Raw genomic sequence first — 20,693 nt, forward strand, 5'->3', positions numbered from 1 at the left:
TAAAGGGACACTCCACCGAGCCTTGAGACTTCAAATGTTTGACTGAAAATCTGCATTATAAACCGGTGGCAGGAAGTCTGAAAGATAAGGGCATTTAAATGTCAAGTGAAATATGCTATTAGGTTGCATTATGGGAACTGTAGGATCCATTGTTTTTGTAGTTTGACCCATGCTAGAGACCAAAAGTCAGGATATCTCTTCCTCTGCAGCATCGTTTTTGACCATTCTTAGTGTTGATACTAAATGGTACCCTTTATATACAGATTACAGATATGAAGTATTATATATAAACATAATAACATCAAAATTACCATGTAACTGCATTGTCCCTAGTTTAAATTCAGCAGAGGATTTTTGTTGCATGTCATCTCTTTCATGTATGCAAAAAAAATATTAAAAAGAAGAAATAACAGACAATTTGGTCTACAACCGACATACCATGAAACATTACCAAGAACAATAACACTTACAAAACACACAACAGACTTTACTTTAAAAAAAATGTTACACAGACTTGTAATAGAAATTGAATTTCTATTAATTGATTTTTTTGTTTTATTTGCTTTAGAAAAATCATAATTGTGAGAAAATGACAAAAACAAACACTGACAGTTGGGGAATATCTTTCAGCCTTCTCACCAGTTGATCTGATAAATGCATTCGAGGCATTTTGACCTCTCGCAAACGCAAAACTCATTGTAAGACATGTATTATTAGAATACATGCTAAATTATGATGAAAAATACAACTTGGCATGACTGTGACATTGACTGTAAATGTTCAAATCTATTCCTATAACTCACTTTCCCAGTTAATACAGTCTTATCTCATCTGTCTTTCTTATGTTAAGTGGTGGAAGGAGTCCTGGCCAATGTAAACAACATATGTTGCTGTCATACTCTTGACTAGAATACTACCATCCCAAATAAAATTGGTGTGCGTGACATTTTGTTCTCTGTGTTGATGATGTACCACCACTCTCCATCTGTCTCTGCCTGCAGGATGAGAAAGCTGAGGGCTTCATCAGCCTCCCTGAGTTCAGAATAGACCGAGCCATAGAGTGCAGACGGAAATTGTGAGTGTCCCTCACATGTCGCTGAAATTATTAATCAAGCACATTTGCTGTAACCCACACAACATGAACGCACGCAAACCTACTGTGCATACAGAAAACCACTAATCAGTCTTCTTCTCTCTGACTGACTGCAGTGCCTTCAAAGCCTGTCATCCCAAAATCAAGAGCTTCTTCTTCGCCACAGATTGTCTGGAGGAAATGAATAGGTGAGTGTGTTTGTGTGTTTGTGTGTGTGTGTGTGTGTGTGTGTGTGTGTGTGTGTGTTGGTGTATATATATGTGCCTGTGTGAGTCTCTTGAGTATGTTTGTGTCTTAATGTGGAAAAGTCAGATGCTGGGGACGTCACGTGTTCTTTCATGAATATTTTAACTAAGTAAACCAAGTTTACACCATGCAACGGTCCACCAACACAACACTGTCCATGAATAAGGCATGAACCTGGCCCTCTGTTGTTAAATGTAGAACTGTGTATGTGTGTGTGTGTGTGTGTGTGTGTGTGTGTGTGTGTCACGTGTGTGCTTGTGTGAGAGAGATACCGTAGTGATACTTGCAGGAGTGTTATCTGATGAGCTCTAATTATCCACACTTCTCCTCAATGACATGGGGAGATAATTGGGGGAGAATAATTAACCAGCTATATTTGACTTCCATACCGTGTTTGGAGGTACATGTGTGAAAGCGCCGTTGCACCTATTTTCATGTGCATTTGTGTGTATGTGTGAATAGGTTGGTGTTGGTATAAGCATTAAAATACTTGCCGTGTTTACATGTCGATTTTCGAGGCTTCTGGAGAGATTCATATACTGTAGACTAAGAGCACAGAATAGCTTCTATAGACAAACAGATCGCCAGAAGCCGCGTCGAAGGTTGAAGTCAAGGACATGATAAAACTGACACTTACTGTAAACTGACAAGGAGAAGATAGACATTATTCTCATGAATGATGAAAAGCAACACAGATTGTGTGTTTTCTCTCGTTTTGTTTATTCAGACCGATGTTGGTATGCGTGAGAAAATGTGTTTATGTCTGATAAGCTGTCAAATTCATGAATCTGTTACTCAAACTGGACTTTGTGGATCTTATTTCATGTCTCACCGGTACCTGAAATGTAGTTGCACTAAATGCATGCTTAGTGTGTCTAATGTCTAATGTGTGTCAGCATGCTTACTGTCTGACTATCCTATGCTAGCCCATTGGTTCTTGCGGAAAACTAAAACCTTAAAAACAGCTCACAAATATAAAAAGGCTACTTCGTTTTCTAAAACAGCTGGCCACTGTAGTTTTAAAAAAACGTTACTCAAACAGGAGTAAGCACTTCATTTTCTTGGGAACTATTATCACTTGTGGATTAATACATGTTTGGTGCTCTGGTGCAGTGGTTCCCAATCTTTTTCCCTAAGGGACCCCTATTCTACCACTGAGTACACTGACACTTTGACTAGCATAGCAGAGAGTGAAGGCTCTGTGAATACAGCTTGTGCTCATGTCTACACTGTATCCCCCACTCTAGTCAGAGTCGGGACCTCCAGGTTTAGTGAGCATTTACGGTCAAAAGACAGTGAATGTGCAATGGACTGAAAATAAACTGCAGTTCCCATGTTCATTGAAATGAAAGAACATGTCACACATGTGGTGTATTGATGTGTTTTTGGACAACAATGGAGGTCTATGGCACAGAGGCTTTGGCTACACAGGCAGCACGTCTGTCATGGGATTAGTTAAAAATAAGGAAATGTTGTAATCCACATGTGGAAGTTGCTTCCTGTAGGATGCACTTCCTAGTATGATAAGTTTCATGTTCCTCATATACAGACTGGGCTTCTATTCTTAGTAGCGACCTTATTATTAGATGTCTGCTGAGAGACATGGGACAAGCCCAAAACTGCAATGTAGACAGACAGAGGGATTGGAGGAGGACAGGAAGAGTGGATGGATGTAGAGAAAGAACACCATCTCAGCCTCTGAAGATTGTCAGTTCTCTCTTTCCGCATCCATCTCTCTAATTATGTCGCTGCTTTTGTCTCCTCATCAGGGGGATGGAGTCAGTTAGACAGATAACTGTTAAGAGACACCACTTGAATTATTTAGAGGGGAAGTTTTTTTATTCATCACCTACTCTTTACCAAGTACAACCCATCCTTTTCTCTCCACCTCTCTACTTTTCTTATCTATCTCCTGATGCCTTCCCTCTTCTTACTTCTCATCCTTCACCTTTGCGTTCTCCTTTCCTTGCGTCCAATAGGTGGATGAACCGGCTTGGATTGGCTGCTATTGGCTACACACCAGATGACAAAGTGCCACGCCCTGATGAAGGTGAGATGAACTGGCTTGGCTGGAAATTACTCACCTTTCTTTTTTCGTTAATGTATTGCTAACATTTGTATGTGTGTCTGGTTTTATCATAATATCAGACTACTGGAGTGAGAGTGATCAAGACGAGGTCGATGGCTCGATGACTCTCAAACAGGAGGGACCCTCATCCCTCTGCGATACGTATCACCGCACACCATCAGTGAGTACAGACAACACACGCTCAACATTTTCTTTGCAGTGTTTCATACTGATAGAATATTTTATTCCTAAAAGCCCCACAGTTTTCAGAGCTGCATAGACCACAGCTCTCAGCATTAATAAAACATCAGAGTGTGAGACTATCTGGTTCGGTAAGCAGCCAAGACCATCACTTCTCTGTGTTCTGCTGCCAGCACGTGTTCACAATCTGACCTCTAGGTGGAGACAAATACCAATCCACATTCTCCCCTGAAAGACATAGTAATGTAACATATGATGTTACTCGTAGGATGTTCAGACATGTACATTTAGGTCCAGTGGTATTGGTAACATATTTCCCAGCTTAGCCATTCAACAGTCATGCCAGTCATTCCTGGAGTTACTCATCTGCCATCTCATTGCTTTTTTGGCGTCATCTTTTGGTCTCTTTACATTTTTTGTACTTTCCTGTCCTTCTCTCTTCTCTTTCTGTCTCTCCTTCCTTGCACACCTCCTCCCTCTCTTTATACCCTGCTTGTTTTGCGTGTCACATTTTCCTTGTATCTGTGTTCACATTCTCACCCACCGTTCTGTCAACTTTTATCTATCCCTGCTCACTCCTCTCCATACTAAATAACCCTGTCCACCCTCACTTACCCTTGGCCCTTCAGACCAACTTCCTTCACAGTTATGACCAGTTGCCCCGCTCAGTTAGCTCCATGAGCCTCATGCGCTCCACTCCGTCCCCACTCCCTCCACCAATGAGTGCCTCCACTTCCCCCATCCCTCCACAGATGGTCTCTTCCACCTCCCCTCTCCCTCCCCAGGTCAATTCTTCTAGCCCCTTCCCGGAGCCAAAGCACGGTCGACATTTCTCCAGCGAATCCACACACTCCCACTCCTCGGCAGAAGACCAGCGTGGAGACAGCATGGGCATGGGCACGGGCACAGGCAGCACCAGTACCCACTCTTCCGGTTGCCGCTCTTCGCATCGTGAGCGGCGCTCCTGGCAGGACCTCATTGAGACCCCTCTGACCAGCGCAGGGTTGCACTTCCTCCAGACAGCACCGGGGGAAAGTGATTATGGTGGCCTAATGGGGAGCATGGCTGGAGAGATGGGGCTTTACGGAGGGCTGGGCAGACAGGGCATGTCCCCTGAGAGACGCAGACAGGCCACACTGCCAGTACGGAGACACCATGCCGCAGAGAGGGACAGGGATCGGGACGGGCCCTTCCCTCTGGAGCGGGGCCCACACACACATAGCCACACACACCGACGCTCCCACAAGCAACGCAGCCAGAGTCTGCCCAGGAACAGGGACCCGATGCCAGGAAAGCTGTTACACACCTCAGCTCATATGGAGGAGAGGAGCGAAGACGAGGAGGCGGAGGGGCAGGCTGCAGATATGCTCGAGGGTGAGGAGGGTAAGAAAATTACACACAGTCAAGAAAAGAAGCAGATACTATCAGAGGCATGCATAAAAAAGTCTTTCGTCTTCAGAGAATTGACTATTAAAGGTGCAGTGTGCATCTAGTGGAACAGACTTGGCAGAAATGGAATATAATACTCATAAGTATGTTTTAATTAGTGTCTAATCACCTGAATATAAGTATCATGTTTTCGTTACCTTAGAATGTATATATACATAGGGAGCGGGACCCCTTCCATGGAGGCCGCCATGTTGCACCGCCATGTTTCTGCAGTAGCCCAGAACAGACAAACTAAACACTGGCTCTAGAGAGGGCCTTTCACGTTTTTGCGAGTTTAGGTTCTCCTACATGCTTGTAAGGGGAGGGAGAGGGGTATTCAGTTGGTTGCAATGCCACTAAATCCTACATACTGGTCCTTTAAGTAACAAATAAGTCAAAAACATTATGCTATCCAGTGTGATTTCCTTAAAAAAGACATCATCTGAGAACATACAGTATGTACTGCATCAACAGGGTTCTAGGGTGAAAAGTTGACCTGAGTAGGTGGTACACAGGATATTGTGGTGAAGGAAACAAACAGCATAAATTTGTGAAAAATGCATTTTGGCTAAAATGATATTATTTAGGGCAACAGTTCTCAACATAAGGGTAGTGTATTAAAATCTAAAGGCAACATGGACAGGAAGTCCTTAAAGGGGACATATTATGCTTCTGAGATTTCCTGTGTTTGTTTGTTTTTCTAATATACTGTTATGATGTTGGATGTCTATGATAAACATGGTCAAATTTCCAAAACTTGAGGTGCAATGTTACCTCTACTCCCTCCTTGTGATGACATCAGATTGTTTGTGCATGCCCACAAACGGCCGTCCCTTGGTAGCCTTTGTTGCATATATTTCGGATCGGATTTGGGTTCAAACATGTACAAATGTATTTTATAAGTTTTCATTTTGAGTAAAGAACGAGAAAAGTAGTGAAATCCAACTGTTATTGTTATTGTCTGCTGAGGGACAGGTTCCGGGAGCTGGCCAATCAGGGCTCATCTGGAGGGGGGCCTTAAAGAGACAGAAGCTAAAACAGTCTGTTTCAGACAGGCTGAACTGAGGGGCCAGTAATAAGTTAAATGAGTTTTTTTTAATTAATTAAATCATACAAATATATTCTAGAGCCCCAGAATATAAATATAAACCTGGAAATTTGCATGATATGTCCCCTTTAAAGAGCTCAGAAAACATGCAAATTTAAACATCTACAATGCCATCACAACTGGGCAAACTCTATATGCTGATGAAGATCATGTGATATTATTGAAAGCTCCAGAACAGCTACTGAATGGACTTTGTGGTAAGACTGTTTCACTCAACTGCTGTTTCCAAGATAAATAGATAGAAATAGATAAAAGAATAAACTATAAACCTCTTTCCTTGTGAAAGAGGTTTATGAAACCTTTTACCTTGTGAAAAAATAAAAAAACGACATCTAGCTCTTAGATCCTTTTGAGTTTGAATGCACTAATTGTATGTTTCTTTGGGTGGAAAAAATGTGAATGAATGAATATAATGTGCAAAAAAAAGCAAACAAAAAAACTGCAGCTTTATCGCTTATGGCCTCAGAAAATCATTCAAATAAAACCATCTGAATATGGAAAAATCCGTCTTTGATAGACATAACCCCAGATGATGGGTTGCAAGTAGAGTATTAGTATATTTGGACAATCAGGTTCCACGCTGGAATCAACAAACCTCTTACCTGCTCACATTAAACAGCCGGGAGCCTGGGTCAGTACTCAAAAGATAATGTATTTATGTAGCAATGTCAGTAATGGTAAAGGAACCCCAAAAAAGTTCTCCTAAAGCACTTTTACAGGACCTTTAAGAACTAATCTGTGCATATGAGGCCCAATGTGTCAGGAGAAAAGAAAATGTTTTAATTTGCTATCTGGAAATAACACTTTTGCAAGATGCCATTGAGCAAGGGGAGATACTGAGCAATATCATTAGGAGATATTTTTTGTCCTGTCAGTATTAAACACATCTGTACATCCAGATGACCCTTACTGTGTCATACTAGCAGTGACTGACTTACTGCTTCTTCCCTGGCTGTCAGACCTGCGGGAGTTGAGAGTTGAGAGCAGAGAGAGGAGGGTGTCGGAGGGAAGGGAGCGGAGAGTGTCGGAAGGCCGTGAGCCAGAGACGTTGGATGGGCTAGAGCAGCTGTACCGGGCCCTGGAGCAAGCCAACGTGACGGCCCTAGGAGACCCAAAACCCTGTAGCAGGCAGGAGCTTCGACGTTGTTTCACTCAGAGAGCCAGGGACCCCCTGCTCAACGACAGGCTGCACCGGGTCCGAGCCCTCCGCAGCACCTTGAAGGTAGCGCAAACAGAGGATTCTGTCTCCAACACAGCAGAGAATTGGGGATTTTTAGAAGAAAAATATTTGTGAAGATTCAATGTAGTGATCCCATGATGTCTCTTTGCTCCACCAGGCCAAAGAGTCAGAGCTGTCAGTAATCTGTGCCCTCCTGGAGGAACCTGGCCTGTGCTCCCAGACCTTCAGAGAGTGGAAGCAGTGGCACAGCGAGCTCTACTCAGACATCTGCCAGCTCAGCCCCGGCACCAACGGCCAGGACGACCTCTCCCCGCTGGCCGCGCCTCTCATGACCCACACACATTCCTTCATTGAGACACACGTGTGAGGAAGAGAAGAGAAGCAAAGACTGGACTTGCATACACGCGCACTTACACGCACACAAGCACACACACACACGCACACACACACACACACATAGAGCTTTACATCAAAATCCTTTGTCCCGATCACAACTCTGAGCACGCACTCACACAAACACACACACACACACACACACAGGAACACACATTGTACAATGTGTAAATATCATAGAGGGAACAGTCTGAGACCTGCGTGTATGAACTTTTGATAATCCTGAGGACCCCACAGGGTGCCTATTGCATGCCTGAACAGAAAGCATTAATCTTCCTTTGTCTATGGAACTCAGCATAAACTCCACACGCTTGTCAAGCAAAATGGGAAAAAAAGGAGACTTTTTAACATGTTCGTTTCTTTGTATCCTCTTGGTTTTGCTATTTTTCCGGTTGATTTTAGGGGGCAGGGGGAGCTATGTAGCAGCAATACAGAGGAGAATCCTTTTCACCACAGCACTGTACTTTTGTACTGATGAACTTTGCACCCAGAGCCACCAGTTCTCCCCCTTTCTCTCGTTCTCTTTTTTCTCTCACTGCATATCTCATTGATTTACAGGGACCTCACTGTTATTCCAGGCTGATCTGACGGGACAGTGTGGGGAAAGTGAGGGCAGTGACTTAAATATAAGACTGTGAAAGGTAGCCATCAATGCTGGTTTATCTGTTTTAGCTGTTCCTCCGGGAACCAATGAAAACGACCGTCACAAGCATTGAGAAACCAATTGTGCTGGCTAGATGCACACTATTTCAAACTGTGAACTGTTCAAAAAACACAATTTTATCTGCAGAAGGAGGCTCCTCTGATAGAGTGCAATTCTACCATTCAGTTTCTCTCTCCCTCTCTTTCTTTTCTCTCTCTTCCTCTGTCTGTGTTTCTCTCCATCTCCTCCTTCTCTTTTCTTAATTTTCCTTTGTTTCTTCTCTCTCTCTAGTCGTCAAAGACTTGTGTATATGTGTATACTGCTGTGTATACTGATGTAAATGTTTGCGTTCCACTACCACTGTGATATGCTTCTAGAGGTAGCGGAGGGAAGACAGAGAGTATGTATTTGCGTGGGTGCAAAACAGTTTTTTTTTTTCCTCTTTTCTTTTCTTTTCTTAAACAGCGAATGCAAGAACTGGAGAGTTCTTTTCAAAGGAGTCACTCACTACAAAGAATGCACTTTCTATATCTCTATATCTCATTGGCTGCATCACAGGGTCTATGTCTCATCGGCCTCTTTACCATTGCTGTTCAAAATATCAGGTAAAAGCATTTGCCGTCTCATTTTCTAAAGATTTGTGTACAGTCTACAAATATATTTAAACATAGAAGAATATATAAATCTATTTACGTTTTGTGTCATAGATATAATGTAAAGTATGATGTATTCTATGCCAAGGTTTTGCAGTGTCCCCCTCTTCACTCTGTAGATGCAGGGTGTTTAGCAGCTGAACAACTAGGAGGCAAACAACAACCACCATCGACTTGACTGACAGTTTTTACTGGTTTACATCACGGCTGACTCTTAGACATTCTCCTGGTGATGTGTTACATGAGAAAAGGCCTGGGACTGATTTGATTGGACAGGGTAAAATATTGTGGATCATTTGTGTTCTTTTTTCTTCTTTTTTTTTTTTTTTAAAAAAATCTTCCTCTCATGATTGCAAGATAATTAGACTTGTAGCGCATGGTACATGCAAAAGCACTGTTGAAGAATGAATTTTTACACATATGTTCATAGATTTGAAGTATTCTTTTTTTTCATTAGATAGTGTTTGAAGACACACACTGTACAACGACTGAGGGAGGCATTTTTGCTGCTCAGTATTTGATCTAATGCAGATCCTCCTTTAGCGTCCTACCAGGAGGTTTCAATTTAATGTTTTGGTTTACATGGAGAGACTGATACGTGTCCAAAGGCTTCAGGAGTCTCACCTGAGAGACAAAAGTGTAGTCTTTAAAGCAAAAGCTATTTTGACATTCCCTTCAAGCATCCCGTTGATTTCAGGCGGTCATAGACCTCCACACTAAACGGTCTGTAATGTCTGTGAAACTCAGATGAATCATTTCATCTGCAACATCAGGCCAAGGACTCAATGGTGCCCCCCAGTGTCAAAGACTCTGAGAGACATGCGTAGCACCTGCTGCATCCAGCACTATCTGTACTTATTCTTCATATTTTACTGTAGTTCTTTGAGTGTAGGTTCAGGTTTTTCATCATGTCACACTGTAGTGAAATATGAAACACACCCCAGAGATATCGTTCATGTTTTTCGATTGGTTAATTTGAGAGTACCACAAAGAAACTAAATGATGCAAGCACTTTCCCTGTGCCTCCCAACCCTCTCTTTGGGCAACGATGGACTGGCTATACTGGCATTCCTACACACACACAGCTGTAGAAGAGTTACAATACAGTTCTAGTCTGCGGACCTCGCTCCGTTTCTCATCTGTAGTGTTGGTCTTCTTTTTCCAACCGCTGCTCCTCCAAACAGGTGACATAACTGTAGATTAACGGAGTTCTGATTCGTAGGCACAGACTGTGTTATCCCTCCCAGATCTTTGTGTGTGTAGACCTGCAGAAACAGGCCGAAAAGGGAGATTCCACTGTGTGTTCTTTCAGGGGTGTACACCTCATGGTACATTGCACAGGTGTGTAAGATGTAAGTTGCACTGCGACATTAAAAAAGGAACATATTGCTCTTTTTCAAGGATAATATTAGCTTACTGTTATTCTGTACATTAAACTGACTAAAGATGATATTAAAAAAGAAAGAAAATTACATTTATTCTTCCTAAAGTAGCCTTTTTTGGTTTCATATATATGAATATATATTACAAAAAATACAGATTGTAAACTTAAGTTGTTAAACTTTGACTTCAATAAACTGAATCCTCTGCACTATGAGCTATGGTTTGTTCATTTGTACCTTTTCTTGGATTTATTGAAACAGCATTATAAGTGGATATAGATACAATAACTGATAATGTTACTCACTTGCAAAACTGTGACGAGGATAATAAAGATTAACTTTTTAGATTTTCCAATATATTTTCCAAACAAATTGCAGTTAACATAAAAAAGGCTATCATTTATGAAATACTCGCTATACTTTCACTCAGACAACAATGCAAGTAATATAAATTGCACTATCTGCCTGTGACATTATCATAGTTGTAGTGTTCATTCACAGTCACCGAAGAACTGTAATTATGTAAGAAAAGGTTCCACATTATTGGATGTAATTCCTGGTTGAAATTCCATTATCTCAATAATAATAATACATTTCACATTTATCTGAGGATGACATATCACCCTGATTAAATCTGCATTTCTAATTACATGTATTATGTGTGGCTGTTGCCAGGGCAGAGATGAAGTTTCAAACTGAGGTCAGAGGTCATCCTATAGCAAGGAGATCACACAATATATTCTATTCATGCAATAATTAATGTGCATGTCAAAAATGTCTTTGAGCACACAGAGCTCCTAACTGCTCAGTGTTCATAAGCCTCCAGTTAAAAGACAATTGCCTTTCATGTGGAATTACCGCTACAATTAATAACTTTCAAAGGTAGTTTATGTCATAATACGAATGAAAACGAGTTGGTGTTATTTTACCATTTCAATCACATTTTTCCCTTCTTCTTTATTACCATAAAACTGTTACAATTCCCTCTTTGTGGAAGAGTAAACTGTGAAACCCCCCTGAGGCAAATTTGCGATGTGTGATATTGGGTTATACAAATAAAAGTTGACTTGACTTGACTCGAAAGTGATCAAATACAGAATATCAAAATATTCATCTTGCGGTTTGGAGAGGAAAAGTTTTTAAAAAAAAGAGCTAGGGGAAGTTCTAGTTCATATAAAGATTTTAAACAAAAAAATATGCATTCATAGTTTTTACAGCCTTTGGGTTAGAAGAAAATCAAATTGAATCAATACACTGTTTGACCCCTTTAAAAAACAAGAAGTTTGGCTTTTTCCCTGTAAGTCTGCTTTTGTGAATATGAAATGTAGCCAATAAATTTTTTTTTAAAATATATATATATATAGCTGGTAAGTCAATTTAGAGTTATCTTCTCGTATTCCAAACAGTGCATCTTACCAGCCATTTCAATTACACGCATGACGCTACATTTGAAACACAGTCATCATCCCACATGACAGGAGCTTGATAAACCTGTGCGACCATCCAGCATTATGCACTGCTATCTATATACCTGCCGAATTGGCACCACGCTGCAGTACCAGTTCAGTCCATTGGATGGCAGTAGCTGACCGTGTTTGGACCAGTCCAAGTCGCTCACCGGAGCCTAAAGAAGAAGGAGGAGCGCTGTCATGGCGGCCAAGGTGAATGCTTGACATTTTCTCTTCGGCAAAGTTTTTGTATTATTAAGTTTATATTTACAAGAAATGCATTGGTGGTGTGTTAACGTCTGTTATCCCGGAGCCATTGATGCAAACATGAACTGACGGCATGAAAAGCTATCTAAGCTACTGTATGAACGTTAGCCTGGCTGAATGAGTTGATGCTAACGCTAACTAACAGTTACAGTACACAGCGTTCTGTTGCGTTAATTGACAGCAGTCTGTGCAGTGATCCCTCCATTAATTGTCTCCTAAACATGCATAACAGCTGCTAAATGTTGAAATTCGTCAGCACTGGCTTTGTTAGCTATCATTAGATAGTTTGAACACATTTCGCAGCCGCCACATTAACACAGTGAGTGAAGGTAACGTCAGCGTTAACGTTAAAGTTATCAACACTGTCCAGTAATGCTGCTGTAATGTTGGCTGTTCAGTACTAAAGCTGACCACTTCTGCTAAATATGTCTCTATCAACGATGTAAAACAGCTTAAATATTTATTCCTGAGGTGTATGAAAGCACCATTTGAGGCACTAGTACTTTTGTCTCCCCTACATCATATAACAGCTTTAGATAACAGATTTTGCATTAAAACACGTGATAAACTGTGACGCACTTTTATAGATTATGAACAGTAAACTAAGCCACTAAAAGACGCTACCAACATCAAAATGATGCTTACAGGTCAATGTTTACAAAAAATAATATTAATTAAATAATATCATATATATATTACAATATAACTTTAACACTGGGAAGACCGGCAATTCTGCATAATGTGAACTTTTACTCATTGTCATACTTGTGCACTTGAGTCACATTTTGACTACAGGTTCTCCTGTTCTAATCAAGTAAGGTTTACACTGATCAAGCCCCTTTGAGGGTTTTCTGCACCTCTCCATCACATTTTTCCATTGTTTATGTGTATATCAATTTCTGTCTTTTGCATATGTGTAAACTAAACAAAATCTAACTCTCACCATCAGTGGTCCACATGAGTAATCTGTGAGTAGTGTCAGTGGTTAGTGTTGTTGCTTCGGACTGATGGATACTAAAGTTACTTTTATTGTGTGCTAGGTGGTGATGGTGGCCGTCCCGACGGTGCTGGGCATAGCCTCCATCCGAGTGTACACCGTGAGCGAAGTGTCCACTGATGGGCTGATAACTCGAGAAAAGGTATGCCTTTCCCAGTTACTCAAGTATAGCAGGAGACAACTCCTCGCCATCCACTTGACTATTGCACCTGATAATAACATGCTGACTTTGCCTCTTTCTCCAGCTGAACATCTACAACCCGCTGCCACCCTCTACTCAGGTTCACTTTGTGCCAGATAGACCTGGTGTTATTGAGAGTGGCTTAACTACAGCGAGAGAGAGCATACTACCCTTTGTCCAGGCTGTAAAGGTATTCCAATCATCAAGTTAATAGACATCACTACAACGCCACTTTCTGCAGGATTACATCATACTTTCACATCCACTCTAACACTGGAAGTATAAATAGCAAAGGAAGTGTTATATTAATGGAACAGCAGCAGCTTATCTCACACCTGCAGTGTTAATTTTCCAACCTTGATTCTTTTTTTGTTCCTCTCGCTTGTGGTTACAGAGCACAGTCCCACGTGCTGCAAGTGCTCTGTGTAGGTATGATTTTGCAAACAGCAAAGTTCAGGAGTCAGACAGGAAACAGTGTTCAAGCAGTTAACGCTGCAGCTGTACTGTTTGCTGCGAAGAGATTTGACAGTTTGATACAAGAAGAAAGGAATAGAAAAAAAACACCTCACACTAACTCAGATGCATCCATTTCAGCATTATCTAGATTGTTGTTGTCTTGATGGTCTGTTTTTAGTGGTTTAAGGTTTGTCCTCTGTTTCATGCAGGGAGCCTGTGTCTCTGTGAAAAGGGGAAGTGTAAATCTATACCATGCTGGAGAGGGTGAGTTAACAGTAGGCACCTCAAGGTGTCATACATAACTAATATTCTCCCTCCGTGAATCTCAAAACTTTTCCCCTCCTAACTATGATGGTAGTATTTCTATTACTGCCTTTGGGGGGGTTTGTATGTAGCAAAGTGCCCTTGGTGGCCTAAACTTGTGTGTTTATATTGACACCCTAAAAACAAATCTCACATATCTAAGCCATCTAGATATGCCTTTATTTGATAACCCCTCTAGTAATTGGTTTTATAATATGCAAGACTACATAGTAAAGTAGCACAAAGATCCCATTTCACAAGCAAAATGAGGAATTTGTGACTGTGCATGTTTTTCTTGGCATTACTGGGTATACTATGTAATCTTCTTATCATCCCTGCTACCAACATGACTATTACTGCTACTGTTAGTGATACTGCTGCACATAATATAACTCTGATTGTTATTATTTGTGTTGCTACTGCTACTGTAGTAAACAAAGGCCCCACATGAACAAATAGCATCAGGCATCAGCTCAAAATTGAGAAAGTCGGTGGAGTATTTTTCAGCATGTTAACTGTGCTCCTGTGTGACTTGTTTCCTAGATGTGTTCTATTACTTGAAAGACCCTCCCCCAGGTTTCCTACCCAGATTTGGCACCATCACCATGGCTGGCCTGCTTGGCATGTTCCTGGCACGGAAAGGTAACCTGATCCCCATTCACCATATCACACACACTCTGGGTCTACAGGGAACAATTAATTCGTGAGCTGTTAAGCTGTGTATTTATCAGGTTAAAAACTGGACTACTTTTAACCAAACATCACTTCAGCATATTATTAAGGTAGAGCAAGTAAGATGCTTCACTACAGCGGCTGCTATTACATTTTTATATACAGCACCATTCAAAAGTTTGGTGTCCAAACCTTCCTCTTCACTTGAATGAGAAAATGTATCCAAACTTTTTTTTTACGGTACATGTACATCACATACTGCTGCACTAGAGCAGGGCATTGTTTAAAAATTTCCTGATACCAGAACTCATCATTTTCTGGTACAAACTGGTTTTCCTACAGTTTTCTTTTCTTTAAATGCAATAAACCAAATAGAGCTCAAACAGTTAATCAATTAGCCAAATGTCTGAAAATGAATCTGCAGCTATTTTGATAATAACGTCATCCTTTAAGTTATCTTTCAAGCAGAAATGGAAGACATTCCTTTGTTCTTGCTTCTTCAGTTGTAAGGATGTGCGTCATTTCTTTGCCTTAGTGAAAGTAAACTGAATCTCTTTGGGGTTTTGGACTGTTGGTCACACAAAACAAGCAATTTGAAAACTTAACCTTGGACTTTAGGAAATTGTAATGGGTATTCTGTAACTATTATCTTTTCGATTAATCAAGAATAATCAGCAGATTAATCAGAATAAAAATAATCCTTCACTATAGCCCCAAAATCAAACACATCAGTGTTCAGTGTTGCCTTCACACAAACAACTGTAAAATAACTGAATAAAGAAATAGTAAAAGTAAACAAAACCGAACATCTCACCAAGCATGTGGTGCAAACCTTCAACATAGTTTGGTTGATACAAGTCCAACTCTCTGTAACTGATACTTTACTTTCTTAGGCAACCAAAAACAGAGAAATATTAGATGATTGCATAAGAATTTGCTCCACTGGAAAACTAGATTGTCAGTGTGCAGCATTCAGATGTGTCAGTATTTGAAACAGCTGTTGTTTAGCATCAGTGGAAAAAGAAACTGTCATGAATCTATTGTAATGTCATGTTTGCTTTATCTTGAGTGGCATTTGCCATACAGATGTGTAGTAATGTAGAGTACATCAGCCTAACATAGTGATCCAAGCATTACATGTTTTATTATTTCTCATTTATTCACTCTGAATCTGGATTTGTGGTTATTAGTTCACTAATAACTATTGTGTAATCAACAGTTCCACATATCATCTATTCAGCATACAAGTCTTGGATAACTCTTTCACTTTGTAGAAGACAACACCCCTTTCATACAGCTGGTGTGTTTATGTCACAGGTACTGGCTGCATATGTAACTTGAATATGACCCATTCATGTGAGACAGCTGTGAGGGGTTCATCTCCAGTCATCAGCTTTCAGAGACCACAGTTTGTCTCTGATGTTATATACGCTTCATGGCTAAACCACACAAGTTCAAAGAATAACAGCACATAAACAAGTAAAGTTTCTGTTTCAGTTCTCATCGCCCCTTTGTTTTCGTCTTGCTCACTCTGTGTGTTTGTCTCTCTTTGGGGAGTCTGTTAAATGACATGTGAGCGTTAATATTATTAAATTCAATTTCCATCACTAATAAAGACCCCTTTTCAGTAAATCTACCAGATGTCTGTCAGAAGTCCGCCATCAGGATTTAATCTGTGTGTCGGTCTGATTTTCATTCTTTGTTGTAAAACTTAATTTTAGGCTCTCGTTTCAAGAGGTTAGCAGTTCCACTGGGCCTGATGAGTGCAGGAGCATCAGTGTGCTACCCGGCTCAAGCAGTGGCCGTGTTTAAGGTATCTACTTTTTCAAATGCTGACATCTCATTAGCTACTCTGGCAACACCAGTCAAAAACCTTATTATTTTCTGAGTTAAACACCTTTTTTTTTGTGCTCTCAAGGTGACGGGCAAGAAGGTGTATGCTGCAGGGCAGTGGAGCAGCGCTGCCGTCTCTTCACTGCTCACCTCCAAGTCCCAGCAGCCTGTTGCCAAAGAGATTGTTGCTTCACAACCACAGGTTAACAGTCATTCTAGTATTTGAACAGATTTATTATGAGCATTATATGCAGATGCAACCAGCTAGTTTAAAAAAAGAAAGTACTGTAAAGCCGTTTTACTGTTTATGACTAAAACCAAAACGGCTATTAAACGCAAAAGTCGGTTACTCTTTTTTTCCCCCGAATGATTTCACCCCTACATATTTGACTCGTTCAGAAAACCCCTTCTCTGTCTTAATAGGTAATATTCCATTTCCTTTCCATTTTGCCCGTTTATGATGGTATCGCTTTATGACATAGTTACTTGGAGGTTTTGTGATCTAGAAATGAATGCTTATACTGCTGTCAAACTCAATGTCAGTCTTTAGTGCTGGCTGCATGCCTAAATTGCAAAATGCAAATATAAGCGATTATGGGGTTTTTTCTCTCCAGTCATTGTAATAAATCTAACACATTAGAAATGAAATGTTCAAGAAACTCGGAAATCTAGTGCTTCTTTCTCTTTATAGATTAGTTATTTCTCTCTCTGACAAGTACAGTTCCACTGTGATTAATCAAATTTTAAAACTCATAACAATAATTTTATATGGCACAATCTATGCGAGTTTTGCTCAAACAGATTTACATTTTTAATCATTGATTTTTTTTTAGACGGCTACAGTGCCAAATCCAGAGCCTGCAGTAGTTGAGGAGGCTCAGTCTGCCCCCTGCCATGCCTCAGAGCCCAGCTCCACCACAGACAGCTCAGCCCAGAGCACTGCAGTCTCTGAGACTGAGGTGGAATCAGTTGAGCCTGTTCCAGTCTCTGATGAGCCCATTGTCATAACAGAGGACGCGTCATCAGTAACACTCACAGAGATATGCCCTGACCAGGCCCCTACAGAGACCAACACAGGTATCACAGATTGATCTCTGTCTTCTTGTTTCTCTGTTTCCGTCGCTTTGTTTCATACACCAATCACACAAAGACATCTACTCATGATAATCTGCATTTCCGCTCTTGTCCAGATCTTGCGGTACAATCAGTGTCAGCAGAAACTACTCCTCCCTCCGAGGAACTGCCTGCCCCAGTTGAAAGTCAGGAGCCCTCAGCCTTAAAACCAGTATCAGATGATGTCTCCACTGAAGCCAGCGCAGCTGAGCCCACACCGAGCTTAGAACCAGAGACTGTAGATCCTGCTCCGGTTGAGCCTGCTCCGGTTGAGGCCGCTCCTTCCACAGAGGAACCCGCTGCTCCAAAGACCTCAGAAGAGCCAGCAGGTACCACTAATATTCTTCCCCATAACGAGCAGAAAGTGCATCAGTAATGCAAAACGAAACCAATGCCAAAACTATTCCGCTTTGTTGGACAACCACTGCTGGTACAGAGATGGACTGTATATCCTGCATTCAGACATCAGTGCTGCAACAAAACACACTGCATCTAAAATATAACCTCATTCCCAGTGGCAAGCTATAAACCAATTCTGCCTTTTATGTACATTATCACTGGAAAACTTGAAAAATAAAATCCGTTTTAAAACAAGGGTGTAATGTAAATGGACCCTTGTATAAAAATTAATTCTGTATTAGAAATTAAACTACTTAAGTGCAGAAAATTGACTTTGACTCAGTTCGTCAAAATGATGTATCATTTCCATCACGTCTTAGGAAAGACAAACCCCTCTAAACATGCGCGATGACGAGTGCATTTTAGATGTAAGATAAGCTGCCCCCACATGGACCCATTAAAAAGTCAGACATTATTCATATAATACATAAATGCAGTGTATACTTAATAGTGATACAAGTATATAGTATGGAGTTGTTACACAATGATAGTTAAACCTCCACTTCTGTATCAGCAGCTTTAGAAACACATCAGTGATGTCCCCGGTGCTGACCCTGTGTTGTATTTTTCAGCCGAGCCTGAACCTGCTGCTGAACCTGAGCCTGCTGCTGCTGTAGAGGAGACACCAACCCCGACACACACACCACCACCTCCTGAACAGCCTGCAGCAGAAAACAACAAAGGTACTGTGAACACCTGCTGCAGTTTTTGTTTGGAAGATGATGTCTGGTCATCTGACCCAGTACAATAGGCACTGATTCTTACAAACACCAACACATCTGAACTTTTCTTTTTCCTGAATTCTAAGTCACCTTTAGATAGATGTGCTGGGTCTTGTTCTTGTGTGTAGGTGTGATCTTAATGATACAGACAATAGAAAAGATCCCATTAAATCAGATTACGTCACAAGCCAACCCTGACAGATGCATTGTGTTCAGTTTCATTCCTTAACATTCAGTGTCTTAGACATAGACAGGTGTTTACAGAATGAATAGTTTAACACACCTAAGGAGAAGCTGTCGCCAACAGTTTGTCCACAGATTGTTGAGTGTAAGACTTCTGCAACCTGTAAAGTCTAAACTGTGTGACTTTGAATCTTCTGTTAGATGGCATGCTACCAGCAAGAGTGGATATATGCAGTTTAAAACTTGAGTCAAACATTTGACCTACAGTCACATATTTATACACGCTACACAGTCTAGCTTAAAGATGAACAGAGAAATCAACTACCGTTATTTCTCATGTCTTTTTTGAGTAAAGTTTGAGTTAAGTTTTTTTGCATGTGTGGATCTGAGTGCATTCAATGTCTGTTGTACTGAAGTACTGAACTGTACTTGTGGTTGGTTGGTTCTAATTTTGATGATATAGGATCTAAGTTTATTCTACTGATGCATTTATCGGAAAATCATTCTGTATTAAAGAGGAAGCAAAAGTATAACAAGTCATCTTTCTGTGCTGTGACTGAGCTTTTGTTGCACTTCTCTTGCTGTCCTCTAGGGGGCTCTGGTTTCAAGCCAGACCCAGCTCTCATGGACTTTGGTCAGTCCAACCCAGAGGATGAAGACCTGTACAGCACACGCAGCTGAGAGACCACAACGGGCCTCAGGAGAAAGCTCATTCCCACACTGCCATCACATCGTATCTCATCTCATACAGATTGACAAACACTCTGTATATCCTGCAAGTGTGATCATGCAGGCAAGAAGGCATAGTTAAGTCTTTCATCAACATTTCCGTTCTCATTTCTTCTGCCCACATCATTTATATTTGCAAGGTCCAAGAACAGTTACAAGATAGCGAGAATGCAGTGAATTCCAGTACGCAGAACTAGGTTAGTTTGCGTAAAAGAACAGAAGCGTGAAAAATAAATACACCCACAACTGTCGACAAGTCTTTTAATTCACAGGTGGCAGATTGTGTCATTTTCATCTTGTCTGTGTCGTTTAACAGATACTGGCTTTTGTGCTGCGGTTGTCATCGTCATGAATGCATGGTGCTTTTATTTATTGTAATTTAGCCCACTGCGTTGATAAGCAGAAAATATTACACGTGCTAATAATCATCACAAGATGGACTAGTGCTGTTTCATTTTGTTACATCAAAAATTGTCTTCCCTTGTTGATTTAAGAACCTTAATAAATCTATATTTTTCATGAATTCATGTTGAATCTTGTCAACTATTAAATGTCAGTATGGTTACAATATGCTGAGATTATAACATTTTTATGTTTGGAACATAACTTGTATATTTAAGAAAGAAAAAAATATTGCTAAGTCTATTTTAGACCATATTAGTAAAAATGCAGGCTCATTCAGAGTAACTACATAAATGTGTAATCTTCAATAAAAAATGAATGAGGATTAAAGTATTGAAAGCAGGGTAGTACCTGGAGATCAACTGAAACCTTATTTTTACATGCTGGATCACAGTTTACTCACCAAGTTGTATGAAGTCAGAAACTGACTTATAATATTGTAAACTGTATGAAAACTGCTTCCTTTGCCAGTAAAGCAAAAATTGCCAAACTGCTAGTAAATCTGATCCCACATGCTGCAATAATTACGTTTGGCTGAAACAACATCTTTGACTTTAACATTCAGATTTGAAGAACAGATGTAATGTACATAC

At 40.6% G+C, this 20,693-nt stretch overlaps 2 protein-coding genes across 4 annotated transcripts in view; both read left to right on the plus strand.

The window, feature by feature from the left end:
- si:ch211-26b3.4 (connector enhancer of kinase suppressor of ras 2) overlaps nt 1-10,287 on the plus strand; it is a 47,779-nt gene extending 37,492 nt beyond the window's left edge. For 2 of the 3 annotated variants that reach the window (XM_067598734.1, XM_067598735.1), the window contains exons 17-23: nt 1,002-1,075; nt 1,210-1,281; nt 3,319-3,389; nt 3,488-3,588; nt 4,238-4,991; nt 7,104-7,366; nt 7,482-10,287. In XM_067598734.1, the coding sequence (XP_067454835.1) occupies nt 1,002-1,075; nt 1,210-1,281; nt 3,319-3,389; nt 3,488-3,588; nt 4,238-4,991; nt 7,104-7,366; nt 7,482-7,691 (1,545 nt within the window). In that variant the 3' untranslated portion in view covers nt 7,692-10,287. The remainder of the gene's footprint in view (nt 1-1,001; nt 1,076-1,209; nt 1,282-3,318; nt 3,390-3,487; nt 3,589-4,237; nt 4,992-7,103; nt 7,367-7,481) is intronic. The other variant, XM_067598736.1, reaches the window with a different exon arrangement.
- Nucleotides 10,288-11,954: 1,667 nt separating this feature from the next.
- On the plus strand, nt 11,955-20,221 carry apool (apolipoprotein O-like). The gene is made up of 11 exons (XM_067598737.1): nt 11,955-12,056; nt 13,151-13,249; nt 13,353-13,478; nt 13,954-14,008; nt 14,591-14,689; nt 16,441-16,532; nt 16,638-16,754; nt 17,386-17,629; nt 17,743-17,994; nt 18,637-18,747; nt 19,562-20,221. Exons 1-11 carry the CDS (start codon nt 12,045-12,047, stop codon nt 19,648-19,650), a joined length of 1,296 nt encoding a protein of 431 aa, XP_067454838.1. The 5' UTR covers nt 11,955-12,044; the 3' UTR covers nt 19,651-20,221.
- The last annotated feature ends 472 nt before the right edge of the window (nt 20,222-20,693 follow it).

Source organism: Thunnus thynnus, chromosome 9 (assembly GCF_963924715.1).
Source record: "Thunnus thynnus chromosome 9, fThuThy2.1, whole genome shotgun sequence".
Taxonomy (NCBI): Eukaryota; Metazoa; Chordata; class Actinopteri; order Scombriformes; family Scombridae; genus Thunnus; species Thunnus thynnus.

Bases quoted from the DNA above. Each gene is read 5' to 3' on its own strand.
- apool (XM_067598737.1), top strand. The intron at 13,250-13,352 runs GTATGCCTTTCC...CTCTTTCTCCAG, and splicing joins GGCTGATAACTCGAGAAAAG to CTGAACATCTACAACCCGCT. The intron at 14,690-16,440 runs GTAACCTGATCC...ACTTAATTTTAG, and splicing joins CATGTTCCTGGCACGGAAAG to GCTCTCGTTTCAAGAGGTTA.